The sequence below is a fragment of the Glycine soja genome, chromosome 4 (assembly GCF_004193775.1).
Source record: "Glycine soja cultivar W05 chromosome 4, ASM419377v2, whole genome shotgun sequence".
NCBI classification, from domain to species: Eukaryota; Viridiplantae; Streptophyta; class Magnoliopsida; order Fabales; family Fabaceae; genus Glycine; species Glycine soja.
In genome coordinates, this window is record NC_041005.1 from 44,543,106 (window position 1) to 44,558,904 (window position 15,799).

A 15,799-nucleotide genomic window follows, 5' to 3' on the forward strand; every position below is an offset into this window, starting at 1 on the left:
CGATCAAACAATGCATGAATTTTAAAATTCTTAGATCAAATGTCAAAAAAGAACATTTTGGCTAAGTTTTAATTCACCTAAAAACCCCTCCTTTAAATTCTATTTTCAAACTTATTCTTATGCTATGTGCTTCATAAGACCTGCTTGGCTTATTGCAATTGATAAGTTGTCCAGTATAATGTTAAATATCACTAAAAGAAGGTAACAAAGTGTTTGTAGATTGGAAAACTGCATATGGGTCAGCATTCACATATGCTTCTTGCTTGCATGATGCTCATTGTTGTATATATAGTGATTAGTGGATCTAGTCCATGGGCCTGTGTCTTGTTTGTCTGAGTGGGCCTGCACAGGGACCAACACATCTCTGTTGATAGTCAGTCTGTTCAGATTGTTAGTTAGGAATGCTGTTAGCTGTGACATCAATCATAACTGATTGCGACTGATTAGATCAGTATAAATACCTGTATCCTTGCATTCTCTCATTTGTAACAAAAATTCAGAATTACAGTTTCTCTTGAATTCTCTTTTTTTCTCAATTCTTATCACCATGAATTCTAACACTCACAAATGACTCAGCAGTATTATTGTTATCAATCATGCCAAGTATAAGTAGTGTACCTTGTCGGTTGCAGCTTGAAGAAGCAAAACTTTTCCGTGCTCAAAGTCAAAATGTGATGGCTATCAACCTTGCAATGTATATATCACAGAATTATCACTCTAATGAGGAGGCTTCAGATGCATATCGGTTGATTGGGAAGTGGCTAGCAGAAACCAGATCTAGCAAGTTAGGACTAAACTTAATTCTGTGTAATGTTTTAATGCCTGATTCACTAAGTTGTGATTTTCCCTGTTTTGGTGTAAAATTGCAGCTCAAGAACAATTTTGGAGAAGTATTTGAAACCAGCAGTCTCTATTGCTGAGGATGTGAATGCTACAGCTAAGAATGCCATGCAAAGGAAATGTCAGGCTCATTTTCATCTTGCACACTATGCTGATGCTCTATTTAAAAGCCATGAAGAAAGACTTAACTCTAATGAATGGCAAGCTGCAATGCGTTTAAGAAAGCATAAGGTACCTAATTGATTGGTTTTTTTTGGTAGTTAAAGGCTTAGGTGATTTGGGTCCCAAGAGTTCATCAGGGTCAGAGTGCTTACATAGGTACTTATAGATTGTCCACCAATAAGGTCCTCACATTGACACTTGAATATAGGACTAAGGGCAATCTTAAGATAATAGGAATTATGGATTATGCTGTTTGTTGAGGTTTCCTTATTTTCTATTTTGTTATTTCCTTGTATGCTCTAATCTGATTGGTTGTATGTGTTTGTACTATATATATGAAAGGAAATTGTGAATACTTGCTGTATATTCATCTAATCCCTGAAATATAGGGATTCAAATATGCAATGGTATAAATATAAATTAAATGGCTTCAAGAAATTCACAAAATTAATTCTCAAGCTGGTATTTGTGGAGTGAGAGGCAAAGAACTTGGACATTTTGCTTCACACTATCCTAAAATGTTTTGCAATTACTAGAAAAAAAGATGGTCATATCATTAAAGAATGCCCATAAGACCACCAAGGAAAACTGAAACAACCTTTAGTGCTGCGGCTGGTCCTTCTACTGCTGGAGGTTCTGCGAATCAACATGCTCTATCACCAACTTGGTTTCTCTTTCATAGGTCCAAACTCAATGTAGTTGAGTCCATTTCTGATTCTCAACCCCATTGAGTTTGAGCGGAGATATTAGTGTATCTTAGAATGCCCTCACTAACCCTCTCTTATATACTCTAACTTGACTTTTATTTTTAGCCGATGTGGAATTTGGATTTTTTTCAATACGCCCCCTTACGTCCAGCACTTCTTGGGCTTGGTGTGTGGATAACAATGGTGGGTGTCCCTTTGGATTAATCTTGGATATGCTTTGATATCATCTTAGATTCTTAGAATGTAAGTTTAGGCCTAACTCAACCCCAAAAGCTAGCTCATGGGGTGAGGATTGTCTCTCACTTATATATTATATCTTGAATTTATCTCTAAGCGATGTGAGACTTAGATTCCCAATATACCCCCTCACGCCCAGCACTTTTGGACTTGGTGCATGAATAACATGGTGGGTGACCCTTTGAATGAATCTTGGATATGCTCTGATCTATGAGCAATAACTCTTATTGAGAGTCAAGAATTTAATGTATAATGATGTGATAGGATTGATATCTGATTTAGATAAAACTGAGTATCCTCAAATTATGTGTAATCAATACTTGTCTATATAAACAAGCTCCATAGGGTCTCTTTGACATACAGTTTCAGTCTACTGATCCTCTATATTTTCTCTCATTTTACATGGTGTCAGAGCTAGTATGAGGAAATAACGAAAATCGTCCCCCACCGGAGATCTACTATCCTTGTTGAACCTTTCAGGTCGTCGTACTTATTTCGGTGACCTTCTTTCCCTTTTCTCCTCCGACAATCTGTTTTTTCAAATTCAAGCGACTTTTTGGGCAACCACAGCCAGCCATTGCCACACCTCCGGTGACCTTTCCGGAAGGTGACCCCACCATTCAACTTGCCAAAATCCAATCTGTCCTTTTTCGACCACTACTTCCTCAACTGGTGTTTTACGTGCCCCACGCACATGATCTTTGTCATGCCAAAAACCATCAACCAGTGCCTCAAACCGGCACATGACAGCACGTCCAGCATCTGTTCAAGCTGCAATTTGCATATGGGGGTTGTCTCTCCTGTGTGACCATAACCTTGGATTTTGGGCCCGATCCGACTTGTTTTTGAAGGTGCCACTTTTGTAACTCCATTTTCCAGCCAAACAGGTTTTGTTTCCTGTTCATGACGGCACGTGGGAGTTCTGTTCCAGCCGCACTTCCGACAACGAGGTCAACCACCTTGGAGGACCCTTACCCTGTAGTTTTGCCTCCATCGGAGATGTTTTGCGTACCCAGCTCTTTAGATTTTGCAAAAAAAAATTCTTATGCAGTTGTTGTTTGCTCGCATACGGTTTCTTTCCCTTGATGGTTTCAATACCCTGACACCTTTTCTGTAGCACATGTTTTGCTCATCTAGTTTTAGCCCATTATGAGACTCAAGAGAATCTTGCTATTGGTGAAGATTTTTCTCTTTCTCAAGTTTTAAATAATTTTGGGTATTCACTAATATTTGTTAGAAGCTTCCAAATCATGGTTTTAAGAAAGTCAGAACTTGCTTCACTTGCCATGAATTTTTCTTAGGCTGATGGGAAATCTAGATCTCTGGCAATGTTACCTTTTTAGCAATATTTCGTGACTCCACCAAGATCCCTAAGTTGTCTTCAAAATATTGTTTGAAGCTTTCAGATGTTGGTTTTAAAAAAGTCGGAACTTGTTTTTCTTAGGCTGATGGATATTCCAGTTCTCTCTCAAGCAATATTGCTCGACTTCACCAACATCCCTAAGTTGTATTTCAAACTATTGTCTTGTTTAGTGGTACTCAAGTTTTGTTTTTGTCGGGAATAAATTTTCTTGCAACAAGCTAAAGCTTAGTAAGCTTCAGCTTGAGGGGAGTGTTGAGAATCAGGAATTTAATGTATAATAAAGTGATAGGATATGATATCTGATTTATAGGATCTGATTTAGAGGAAACTGAATATCCTCTAATTATGTGTAATCAAGCTCAACTATATTTTCTCTATAAACAAGCTCCATAGGGTCTCTTTGACATACAGTTTCAGTCTATTATTCATCTATATTTTCTCTCATTTTACAACTCTTAACACATCTTACAAAATAAAATCACTTGTGCACCCTATTCAAAGCTTTTGTAAACACATACACATCTACTAGTTGATCGCCTTTCTTAACTTAAGTAGATATAGGATTTTATTGGACCTTCTCTTGAATGAAGTGACAATCTATCTCTTGTCAATATGCTTTTGCCTTTCATGAAAAAACGGGTTTGATGTGATATGTATGGCAGCTTGGTTGTCAAACAACAGTTTCATGAGACAGGTATTAGTAAATCCCATTTCTTCTAAAATCTGGATACAAGAAAATTCTGGATACTTGTAATCCCTGAAAGCTGAAATATTGATGTTATAAGTTAAAAGGTTGGGAGCTAATCCCTCATGAAATTCACAAATTCATTTCTCATGTATGCTAATGGTAATCGTATTGTTGATTCTACAGACAGTAGAGTTGGAAGCACTCATAAAAAGGTTCAGGGGTTCAACTAAGGTAGTTCAATTTTTCTTTTATTTTTATACTGCTTCATTCTCTGATGCTTTAACTCAGTTAGTATATAATTTAGGGGGAGAAAACTGACTACTCAATGAAAATTCAAGAATTGCAAAAGCAAGTAGCAATGGACAAGGAAGAAGCTCAGAAATTACAGGTATAGGTATTTATTTAATTTGGTGATTTAGGAAAGAATTTTTATATAATTCTGTGCGCAGCTAAATCAGAAGGTTGATAAATAGATTTAACCTTTTCAATTTATAAATAATCCCCACTTTTAATATTGATAAATAAGCTTCACTTGTGAATTTTTATATTGAATCCTGCATTTTCTATTGAATAGATTTAACTTTTTCAAGTTGATAAACAAATTCTATTTTTCCTAATTCTCATCCCAACCCTATATGTATATATGGTAAATATGTGTCATTTTTCCTGCCTTTCAAAATCTCAGGATGACCGGGACAATTTTCTTAGCCTGGCATTGGAGGGATATAAGCGTTGTTTAGTCATAGGCAACAAGTATGATGTGAGAGTGGTATGTAATTGCTCTTAGTTTCCTTCACTACTAACAAATTGGGGAATGGATCCTCACATGTGAAAGTTTCGCTTGACCTTTTCAAGTGACAACTATGTCTATCTCTCTTGTTGTAGCATGGGATATTTATTTCCTTATTTCTGATTTTGTAGAGATTTATTTCAGAATTATTTACTATAATTAGTTTCCTTGTTTTTATTATAATTAGGAATGCAAATCAGCTTACTTTTTGCCTGTAATTATTAGATTAGAATTAATTAGGCAGCCTATATACATTTGTAATCTCCCTTGGCAGAAATTGTTGGAGAAACAATATAGTTGTTCACTTATTTCTAGTTGGTATGAAAGCCTCTTGACTTGGGAGACTCTGCTTTCACAAACCCTCAACTGTCCTCATTGTGGTGACACTAAGGCCTTAAGCCCAAATTCTAAGAAATCTTTTACTTATTTCTAGTCTCTTTGAAAATATTCACAAATTTTAATAGAGGTCACACAAATGTCTATGGAGACATTGAGACAAAACTTTTACATGGCAAGATAATATGGAATTTTAACATGGGAGCATCCATTCCTAATAGATACATGTTTATACACTATGTAGCCAATTTATGTATTGCCTGGTAACATGATTTCCTTTATCGAGTTTTGCTTTCAGGTGTTTCGAATTGTTTCCTTGTGGTTCAGTCTTTCTTCACGAAAAGATGTTGTAAATAGCATGCTTAGCACAATGGAAGAGGTATATAGTCAAGCTTCAGCAATCAATCAGCCTTGTTTGTATGACCTTTCCCCTCATCTTTTTTGTGGTTTTGTATGTTGATTGTATTTGAATCTGTTTGTAGGTTCAATCTTTCAAATTTATACCTTTAGTATACCAAATTGCCTCTAGAATGGGTAACTCAAAGGATGGTCAGGGACATCTCAATTTCCAGGTTCTGGCTTCACCAACACTATACGCATTAACTGTTGCTCATTTATCCTCTCTTATTTCATATGGACATGGATGATGCAGTTTGCATTGGTTTCTCTTGTGAAGAAAATGGCCATTGATCATCCATATCATACAATACTTCAAGTAAGTAGTACCTTTATCTGCCATCTGGCAATGTTTCACACACTGATTCGATTTTTTTTATTATTATCAAAAGTAAAATTTGTGATTTAAGGGAAAACATAAACCAACCTTGTTCTGTCTGGCCATATCTTTTTCAATAGATCTTTTTCGTGGCAATTGTTGAATGTGTTTTAAGCATTGCTTGCTTTTAATAATAATTCTGATGAAAATTATTTTGATCATCTATTTTCTATTTAGCTTCTGGCTCTGGCAAATGGTGACCGTATCAAGGACAAACAGCGTAGTAGAAGTTCATTTGTGGTTGATATGGACAAAAAGCTTGCGGCAGAAAATCTTTTAAATGAGTTGTCATCTTATCATGGAGCTATCATACGACAAGTAACATCAATCTTTATTTTATATTTTCTTCTTTGTTAGTTCTAATTATCAATCAATTACCTTCAAACTGTTTGTGTTACATATATAGATGAAACAAATGGTGGAGATTTATATCAGACTTGCTGAGATGGAAACAAAGAGAGAGGTGAAATGCTTTTATATATTTCATATCCATTCTTTCTTTTTTCCGTCAATTTATTTGAAGCTATTTCTATCAATTGGCTTGCCAAGTAATCTGGAAAACTTTATTTTTCACAGCCTTCTGATTGGATTATTTATGCAGGATACCAATAAAAAAGTGACACTACCAAGGGACTTACGTAATCTCCCGGTGCTAGAACTTGTGAGTAGTTTGCTAAATTTCTATGTGATAATGAAGCTTTCAGGTTGATGCAATGACTGGTGGTTTTTTGTGGACTTGGCAGTTTGAAAAAATAATAGCTATATTGATTGTTTGCCTAAGATGGTGATATTTCCAATAATATTTCTAGTATGGGTAACATTTTAGTGTCATTTCTTCTAAAACTTGTTATGAATGTGTTTTGTCACAAACAGCATACACTTGAGCTGCCTATACAATTATTGAAAATAACATCAGCAGTTGATGTATGTAATATTCACACTGAAGTATGCAATTATCAATTTTAGATAATTTCAATTTCAATAATTCTGTATTTATATCATGCTATTGTTGAAGGTTGATATTATTATTTAACGATTTTCATCATCACTTTCTCTTCAATCATTGAACTTCTATTCATTTTTCGTCCACTACTTTCTATGTGAAACTATTATTTAATACTAATTCATCTCATGCATTTTCGTCATCACTTTTTCTTCACCTTATTAAACATTTAATAATTTTTCTTCAATCACCCATTTAAAAGATTCCCCTCTTATAAGTGACACTTGTCAAAAAAAGTTCTCAGTGAGGGCTGACAATGAAGAGTATCCTCACTCACACTGGTTTTTTTCAGACTCTCAACTGTTGAAAATTAAATTATTTATTTATGTATTTGCTTTATTGTTTCATTTTAACATGTATTTTCATTATATTTCTTAGAATTTGGACTTAGGGCCTAACTCAACCCTAGAAAATCAGTATGTAAGGTGAGGATTGCCCGAGTTTTATAAGTTTTATTTAAGTCATATCTCTAGTCGATGTGAAACTAAACACCACCCTTGAGGCTGCGATTTAAGGCTGCACCCAAAGAGATCTCAATTAAGGAGAGCTAAGGGTGACTGCAATTAAGGCGCCTTTCCAACACACTCTATCAGTCTGGAGCGTGGCAATGGTGAACCAGCAATGGATCTAGGATAGGCTTTGATGCAATCATAGAATTTGGACTTGGGGCCTAACTCCACAAAATTAACTTGTAAGTTGAGGATTGCCCAAGCTTTAGAAGCTCTATTTAAACCATGTCTCTATTCAGTGTAGGACTAAGCACAAACTTTAAGGTTGCAATGTAAGGCATCCCCCAAAGAGACCTCAATTAAGGCGGGGTAAGGGTGACCACAAGGCGACTTTCTAACAATATTTAATACCAATTTGTCTAGTGTATTATTATCATTGCATTAAATTTTCATGAATCATAACTTTCCAAAGACACTTTATATTGCTTAGCACTAATTGAATGTCATACATTTTCATCTTTATTCCTCTTCAATGCATTAAAAGTTCGTTAATTGTTCTTTCATCATTATTTTCTAAGGGAAACTTGTCAAAAGTTTCTCTTAAACTTTTCTAGTTGGTAGATTTTTTGTCTGGCAGTGTATGCATTTCTTATTAAATTTTGGTTGAAATATTTATATAAGCATTGTACATATGTTGTCAACATTAGGTTTGCTAAACTTGTTATGTCTTCCTTTTGTTGAACTATTTCTGTGCTAACTTGTTTCCTTTGCATTTACTTTGGACATTCAGGTACCTGTAGTGACAGCTACAATTTCAATTGATCATAGTTGCCAGTATCATGAAGGCTCTTTTCCTTACTTCAAAGGATTAGCAGATTCAGTTATGTATGTCTCAACCATTTATAGCATTCAGAGACAAAGTTCTTTTAGGATGCAATGTTTGATGCTTCTATCTACTTTATGTTGGTTTGATGTTCAGGATAATGAATGGTATAAATGCTCCAAAAGTGGTTGAATGCTTGGGTTCTGATGGCCGCAGATATCGACAACTTGCAAAATCTGGAAATGATGACCTAAGACAGGATGCTGTATGAATTCTAACAGCTTATGCTTTATAATCTTTATGGCATCTGTTGTTGAAGTTGTGTGGAATTATTTATTTTTCCATCTTTAGAAAAAAAAATCACATCCCAAGCTTATTTGACAATATATGTTTTAACACTAGTTTTCTGTTAATTGTAATATTAAATTAAAGGTTTAAATACATTTTTGGTCCTTATTATTTACCTCACTTTTTATTTTGGTCCCTATCCTTTAAAATATTAGTTTTTGGTCTCCATATATAATTTTTTGTTCAGTTTTTGGTTGTGGTGGTATATCATACAGCAGTCCTAATGATTTGTCTTCGAAGGGGAAGTGTTTAGACATATTGCTTATAGTAGGGATTAAAACCAAAATTTTTTAAATTATAGGGACTAAAGCAATTTTTTGAAGTATATAAACCAAAACCCAAGTCAACGTAAGCTATAAGGACCAAAAAGCTATTTAAACCTAAATTAAAATCATCTAAAGTTGACTGTTTATATATTTTCTACATTCTTTTTTGGATTATCCTATTTTAGAAAACTGATTTTGTCCATCTAGCTAGCTAACTTTTGTGGCTCGTCCAAGTTAAACCTTTCAGTATATATTAGTCATAGCAAATAAATATTATCTCTTCCTTTGAGATATTCACATTTTTCTACAAGGTAATCTGCACGTCTTATGTGATCTTATTTTGCCCATATATGTGTTGCTTATGTTGATGGTTAAATTAAACTGCTGAATTCTTGATAGGTAATGGAACAATTTTTTGGTTTAGTTAACACATTCCTGAGAAACCATCAAGATACAAGGAAAAGAAGGCTAGGAGTACGAACTTACAAGGTATATTCTGCTTATTTAAGTTATTGGTCTTTGATGCTGTTGATTGGCTGGTGAATTGTAACACTGTCATCAACAGAATAAGCTATCAGTAAACAGTTTTTGGGTAATCTCTTGCTCTGCAGTTAGAAATAAGGAAGGTGGTGATGAGGGTTTCATTAATTTTTCATTACTCATGGCTCTTAGAATTGTTTATCTACTAGAGAATGCTTTTGCAGAAGGATCTTGTTCCCATGGCAGTTTTTTCATATAATTCATTCCCTTGAACTAGAAAAGTTGCTTCCTGAAAATTTATGATATGCTTCAGACTATGTGCCCAGTATTTTGTTGCCTGAAAATCAGAAGAACGTTTATTTTTTCGTTGCTTGCTGGAAGCATTTATAAGCTTAATTGTTAATGGTGCTTCAGACTATGTATAGGGAATATTTGGCCTGAAATAAAATGGTGCCCTGTATTTTTTTTTCTGCCTGGAAATAACAAGGTTTATGTTTTCTTTGCTGGTTGGAAGCTTATATAAACTTAATTCCAAAGAGAGATATACTCAAGGGATATTCATAATTATTTTATATTTTATATTATACAACTTTTAAATACATAGTTTACTTTCTCTTGTCCTACTTTTACTCTTTGATTTGTTTAACAAATTGTTCATTGTGAGCTTTTATGTATGGAGGAGTCATCACTCGTCTGTTGTATACTCCTAGCATACCGGTGTCAACTTATATGTAATACTACTTTTCATGGAGAAAAATGTCTGCATTTTTTGCCTAAGGTTGTGTATCTTGTATTATAGTGTTGAAGTTATGGCACAAAGATTATTTTTAAAATGGTTGAGATTTTTCACTTTTTTATGAAACAGGTTGTTCCTTTTACACCAAGTGCTGGTGTTCTTGAGTGGGTTAATGGAACACTTCCTCTCGGTGAATACCTTATAGGGAGGTCAGTCAAAGAAAGACATTTTACTGCACAATTTTTTGTTCTGTTCATCTTTAAAGCAATTGATCCATGATGAAACAGCTACCCAAAAGCTTAGCCTTGAGTGAAAGTACTGTAATGGTTTTTATATCATACACCCCCTCTAGCAAGAACCTTTTGGGCTTGAAACATGGACAATGCACTATTTACCCTACCTTGTGCTAAAATATGACATTTACTTAGAAGAATGGGGGAACATGGATCAAACTCTAGACCACATGCCCATGGTCATAGAGACTGATACTATGCAATGAACCAAATATCCGAAAAGATTTAGTTGAAAGCACATGAATGGCTCTATATCTAACAATATTTCTTGAACTTCAGCATGAGAAATGGAGGTGCTCATGGTCGCTATGGAGTAGGAGATTGGTCATTCCTTAAATGCCGAGAGCACATGGCAAATGTAAGAATATAATATTTAAGTGCTTTTGTCAACATGAGTATCATATGGAAGTTATTCTTAAATTTTTGCAAAAATATATTTGTGTTTCATAGTTTTCTAAAGTGATGACAATCTGAAATTGCATCGGAAAAGAATTGATGGGGGGCGGGGGAGAGAAAAACTTGTGAACTATAAAATATAAATTGTGTCTTAGAATTTAAGCTTAGGGCCTAAAATTGAACCTCACAAAACCAAATTGTAACGTGAGGATTGCCCAAGCTTTATAAGCTCTATTTAAGCCATATCTCTAATGTAGGACTAGACACACCCCTCCTAGGCTACAATTAAGGCGGCTCAAAGAGGCCTCAATTAAAGCGTCCCTAGGATGACTAGTTAAGGTGGTTTTCCAACAATCTCAAATATTAATGTTATCATCTGCTTTTGTATACTGCAAAATTCTTAAATTTGACCTTCCTTTAAATGTATAAATGTTGTGTACTGTAGTTTCACAAAATATTTCTATTTAATCTTTAAAGCAATTGATTGATGAGATCATCATCAACAAAATAGAATGAAATGAATTATGTTAAAATTTTAGTTTATATTGAAATTGGTGAAGTTGTACTTTAGGTAATGTTTTTGGAGATGTTTTAGTGCTTATACATGATCAAGATTCATTTTCAAATACTTCACAATCATTTTACTTATTCAAGTGTTACACTTAGCATTGAAAAAGTAAATGCAAAACAAAAAGAAAATGAAAATAAATTGACACAGCATAAATATATAATAAAGTTTTTGATAAATGCCTTTTATTTTCTGAGGTCAAATAGAATAATACTATGTGTGATGTTTTTTTTGATAGGAGAGGGACAAGCGCAAAGCATTCCAGGAAGTTTGCAATAATTTCAGGTGTCTTTCCTATACTTATCTTTTAAAGGACCAAGAACGCATAATCAGCTTCATTGCTTAATCATATTGGCATGCAGGCCTGTTATGCATTATTTTTTCTTGGAGAGATTTTTACAGCCAGCTGAGTGGTTTGAAAAGAGACTTGCTTATACCCGAAGTGTTGCTGCTAGTTCTATGGTAAGAGCATTCTACTTTTCCATTGATGCTTATTTTTTCGATATGTGGATTCTCCGTGACCTGATTGCTTAAAGGTTTCTTAAGTGTAGAGTCAATGGTCTTTGTCTAAGTAAAATTAAAAGAGCTGATTCAACACTAACACACAAATAGAAGGATTAATTCAAATTTAATCCCTCTCAAGTGGGCCTGTTTGAAGGTTTTCTATTTTTTTCCCCAATTTTGAAAGCAAAACATCTACTGTTGTGAACTTGTGATAGTGTAACCATGTTGAAATGAATACTCCTCTGACTTATGAACTAACCCTTCATATGTTGCCCATCCATGTGATCCAAATCCATTATTTATATGTGATTTCTATTTTCTTTTAAAAATAGCTTTTAATTTCAAGTATTTTCTATCTGGAATGTCACAAAAATCTCATCTACATCATTGAATCAAAATCCTTGGTATACTTATTAGTTGATTCATATTCAGGTTGGTTACATTGTTGGCCTTGGAGATCGACATGCAATGAATATTTTAATTGATCAGGCCACTGCAGAGGTTGTTCACATAGATCTTGGCGTTGCTTTTGAACAAGGCTTGATGCTTAAGACCCCAGAACGGGTATGTACTTCATAGTCCTTGAGTCATGCACTCATTTCCATACTTCATCTGGATTGTTGATGTCATCTGTAACTGCTGGCAGGTTCCATTTAGGCTTACAAGAGACATAATTGATGGAATGGGGGTAACTGGTGTAGAGGGGGTTTTCCGAAGATGTTGCGAGGAAACACTCTCTGTTATGCGGACAAACAAAGAAGCATTGCTGACAATTGTGGAAGTAATCATACTTCACTCAATTTTATGTAGTATGAATTGAACTTCCATTTCTATAATCTCTTCATAATAGATGAGTACCCTCTACAGGTTTTTATCCACGATCCTCTTTATAAGTGGGCTTTATCTCCTCTGAAAGCTTTGCAGCGTCAAAAGGTACATTTGACCCTTTGTTAGTTTCTTTATTTAATAAATGCCCAGCATCTCATAGTCTGAGGGTTCGGTGACTAGCAGAAATTAGCACTTATCATGAATTGTGGAAATAAGTATATATAACAGGACTGCTAACCTCTACAAATTCCTCTATAATGACCGTGAATATTCTTTTTTTGGTTCTCAATAATGTTTATGGTGGTAGATTTTGGTCTGGTTGTAATTATGTTCAACGTGAATTTCTTGATTTACTTGCAGTGTGACCTTTCTTCCTTTTCTCCACAGGAAATGGATGATGATTTGGATACAAGTTTGGAGGAACCACAACATGATTGCCAAGGAAATAAGGATGCTGCACGTGCACTTCTCCGTGTCAAGCAAAAGCTTGATGGTTATGAAGATGGCGAAATGCGAAGCATCCATGGGCAGGTATTTTGTTGGCATATTTCTGCCAAATGGCTATATAAGAACTGTGTTTTCTTTTTCTTTTTCATCTTCATCCAATATTAGCTGATAAAGTGGGTTGGATAATGGATATGCATTTTTTAGTGATGCAAATGGTAAAATTGGAAGTTAGAACTTAAACTTGGAAAAATGGGTGGTGTTTAGCTTTAAGGGTTTAACCTGTTATATGCATTGCTCATTCATATTCGAATTTGACCAGTCATACCAAACAAATACATCCATCGTACTGGAGAATAATTGCCAACAATTTGTAAATACGAACTGTATACTTGTAGCGATGGTGGTACGAAGATAAAATGAAATCTAAATGTACATGTTCCAAATATCCCATGAAAAATATAATTAATTATGGTACTTTACTTGCAGGTACAACAACTCATCCAAGATGCAATTGATTCTGAGCGATTGTGTCAAATGTTTCCTGGTTGGGGAGCTTGGTTATAACTGCCACCCTTCGTTGTACCCCTCGACACCGAATGATCTTGTATAGGCAGCGTTTATCTACTTCGTTGGTCTTTGCTTCCTCGGGTTGTATAGCATAATCAGTTTTTTTCTTCACTTTTTTTTAGGCTTCTTGTATTATTCTTTTTTGAAATTTTGCTGGGTAAGTTGATTTTGATAATATATTTTAGTTTGTTAGAATTAGTGATATGAAGTATAAAAATTCAAAGGATCACTCTATTTTGCAAGAATGCTCTAGCCATATTGGATCAACATACGGTTAAATGAGCACTCAAACCGAGTGTATTTACCCTCAAGGCCTAAACTTCGAAAAATCCGTTAGGGTTTCACCTTCTTGATTCAGGTCCAACTCTTAAAACAACTTCTACACACAAATATCGCTCATGAATTATACAATATTCACAACCTCACTTGTTTTCAAACATATTTAACACATTGTGTTACAATTTAACACTTCAAGTTTTTAACTTAGAACCATACACTTTTCTTTTAACATCTCGCGCATAAGTAAACACCAGTCGAGTTATTGTATAATTCACAACTTACAACACAAGTATTGTCATATCAAGTATTAATCACACACTTATTCAATCTCAATAACAATGTTATAATCTCAAAGTAGCATATTATCTCACAATTCATCACATATTCAATTTATGATTTACACATAATTTCAATCACAGTATCATGATTCCAATATAACAATTTATCATGCTAATCTAGTAAATTTTGTCCAAAACAAACAAATTATACAAAAATATTTTTCACAACATGGGGAGTAAAACCCCTCAAACAATTTCACATAATCAATATCAAAATCAAAATAATTTAAATCATAGGTAAAAAACACGAAAACACTAAGAGCACTTAATTTCATCAACCAATTTGCATTAGAACATCAATTAGTTCGTTAAACACAACAATCTCGTAATTATAATCATACGGGAAGAATTATAATATAATACACAACCCAAAATAAAACTCTAATTTGATTCTCTAAGGATCTCTACACATGTTCATTTTAACTCCGATTGTGATAAATTCATCTCATCCTCTAAGCGAGCTCACGTGTGTAGTCTGGCAGTAATAGCAGTGCCTTTAGCGGTCCACTAAGATTCTTCAAGATTTTCCCCTGGTTACTTTGTTAGGGTTTCCAAGTGTTAGGGGGAAGGAGAAGGGATTGGAGTCTCTATTTCACTGTCTACGTGTGAGGGACATTTATCTCACTATAGATAATGCTTTGCAAATCCCAATGGTGTGAGAAAATAAGTTCCAAACCTAGTGTTCAAATTTCACGATGATTTAATGGTTAACAAGTCTGAGATCATAGTTTTACTGTGATGTTTTTGGGTGTATGCAGGAAAAGAGAGTTTTGTGCGAGGGGCATGTCTCACCACAAATATTATCTCATAAATCCCAACGGTGCAAGTGTGAGAAAATGAGTTCTAAACCTAGTGCTCAAATTATACGATGATCCAACGGTTAACAAGTCCAAGTTCATAGTTTTACTGGGACAGATTTGAGTTTGTGGGAAAAAGAGAGGATTTTGGGAGAGAAGGGAAAATGAATTGAGAGGAAGGAAGAGTGTAGAAACGTATCATAAATATAAAAGCTGACTTTATATGTTTCTATTTATAATTAGGGTATTCTCAGCCTATTATTTACTCTATTTTTCTTTATTTTATTATTTTATAAAATGGGACTTAATTTTACTCCTTATCAAATGAACAAATAAAACTTTTTTAAAAAACGTATATTTATTTTATTTATCTTAAAATCATTATTTTAATTAATAAAATTATTTCTCCTTATTTATTTAATTATAAAAATCTCATTATTTTCTTAAAATTCTATTTATTTTTAAATAAAATCCTTTTTAATTTATTTTACGAAAAATGTGTTATAGCATCCTTGTTACATCTACCCATTACAGGTGTCTTCCATACCTTCGATACTCTTGATGTAGACCAAGTTGTGAACTTGTTAGTTGAGTTGCTTGAAGTCAGTACAAAGGAAGCTAAAGATAAGACTGAGCAATGCAGGGGGGCGTATGTTTGTCTAGCATGGCTGCGAGACATTTATCGTGACAAATGTGACGTAAGATAGTGGACCTTAACAGCTCGAGCATATTTATTGCATCTAGTAGGTTGCACACTCTTTACTAACAAGTGTGTCACA

At 34.3% G+C, this 15,799-nt stretch overlaps 1 protein-coding gene across 3 annotated transcripts in view; it reads left to right on the top strand.

Moving 5' to 3' along the window:
* LOC114409825 (serine/threonine-protein kinase ATM) overlaps positions 1–13,891 on the top strand; it is a 91,366-nt gene extending 77,475 nt beyond the window's left edge. Inside the window, exons 56-78 of one of the 3 annotated variants that reach the window (XM_028373448.1) lie at positions 633–784; positions 870–1,071; positions 4,181–4,228; positions 4,302–4,385; positions 4,683–4,766; positions 5,422–5,502; positions 5,606–5,695; positions 5,776–5,838; positions 6,076–6,216; positions 6,305–6,361; positions 6,500–6,559; positions 8,141–8,235; positions 8,330–8,438; positions 9,187–9,276; positions 10,133–10,212; positions 10,576–10,654; positions 11,499–11,545; positions 11,623–11,722; positions 12,197–12,328; positions 12,411–12,545; positions 12,632–12,697; positions 12,980–13,123; positions 13,526–13,891. In XM_028373448.1, the coding sequence (XP_028229249.1) occupies positions 633–784; positions 870–1,071; positions 4,181–4,228; positions 4,302–4,385; positions 4,683–4,766; positions 5,422–5,502; positions 5,606–5,695; positions 5,776–5,838; positions 6,076–6,216; positions 6,305–6,361; positions 6,500–6,559; positions 8,141–8,235; positions 8,330–8,438; positions 9,187–9,276; positions 10,133–10,212; positions 10,576–10,654; positions 11,499–11,545; positions 11,623–11,722; positions 12,197–12,328; positions 12,411–12,545; positions 12,632–12,697; positions 12,980–13,123; positions 13,526–13,603 (2,217 nt within the window). In that variant the 3' untranslated portion in view covers positions 13,604–13,891. Of the gene's footprint in view, positions 1–632; positions 785–869; positions 1,072–4,180; positions 4,229–4,301; positions 4,386–4,682; positions 4,767–5,421; positions 5,503–5,605; positions 5,696–5,775; positions 5,839–6,075; positions 6,217–6,304; positions 6,362–6,499; positions 6,560–8,140; positions 8,236–8,329; positions 8,439–9,186; positions 9,277–10,132; positions 10,213–10,575; positions 10,655–11,498; positions 11,546–11,622; positions 11,723–12,196; positions 12,329–12,410; positions 12,546–12,631; positions 12,698–12,979; positions 13,124–13,525 lie in introns of those variants that run through there. The other 2 variants (XM_028373450.1, XR_003666213.1) reach the window with 2 other exon arrangements.
* Positions 13,892–15,799: the final 1,908 nt, after the last annotated feature.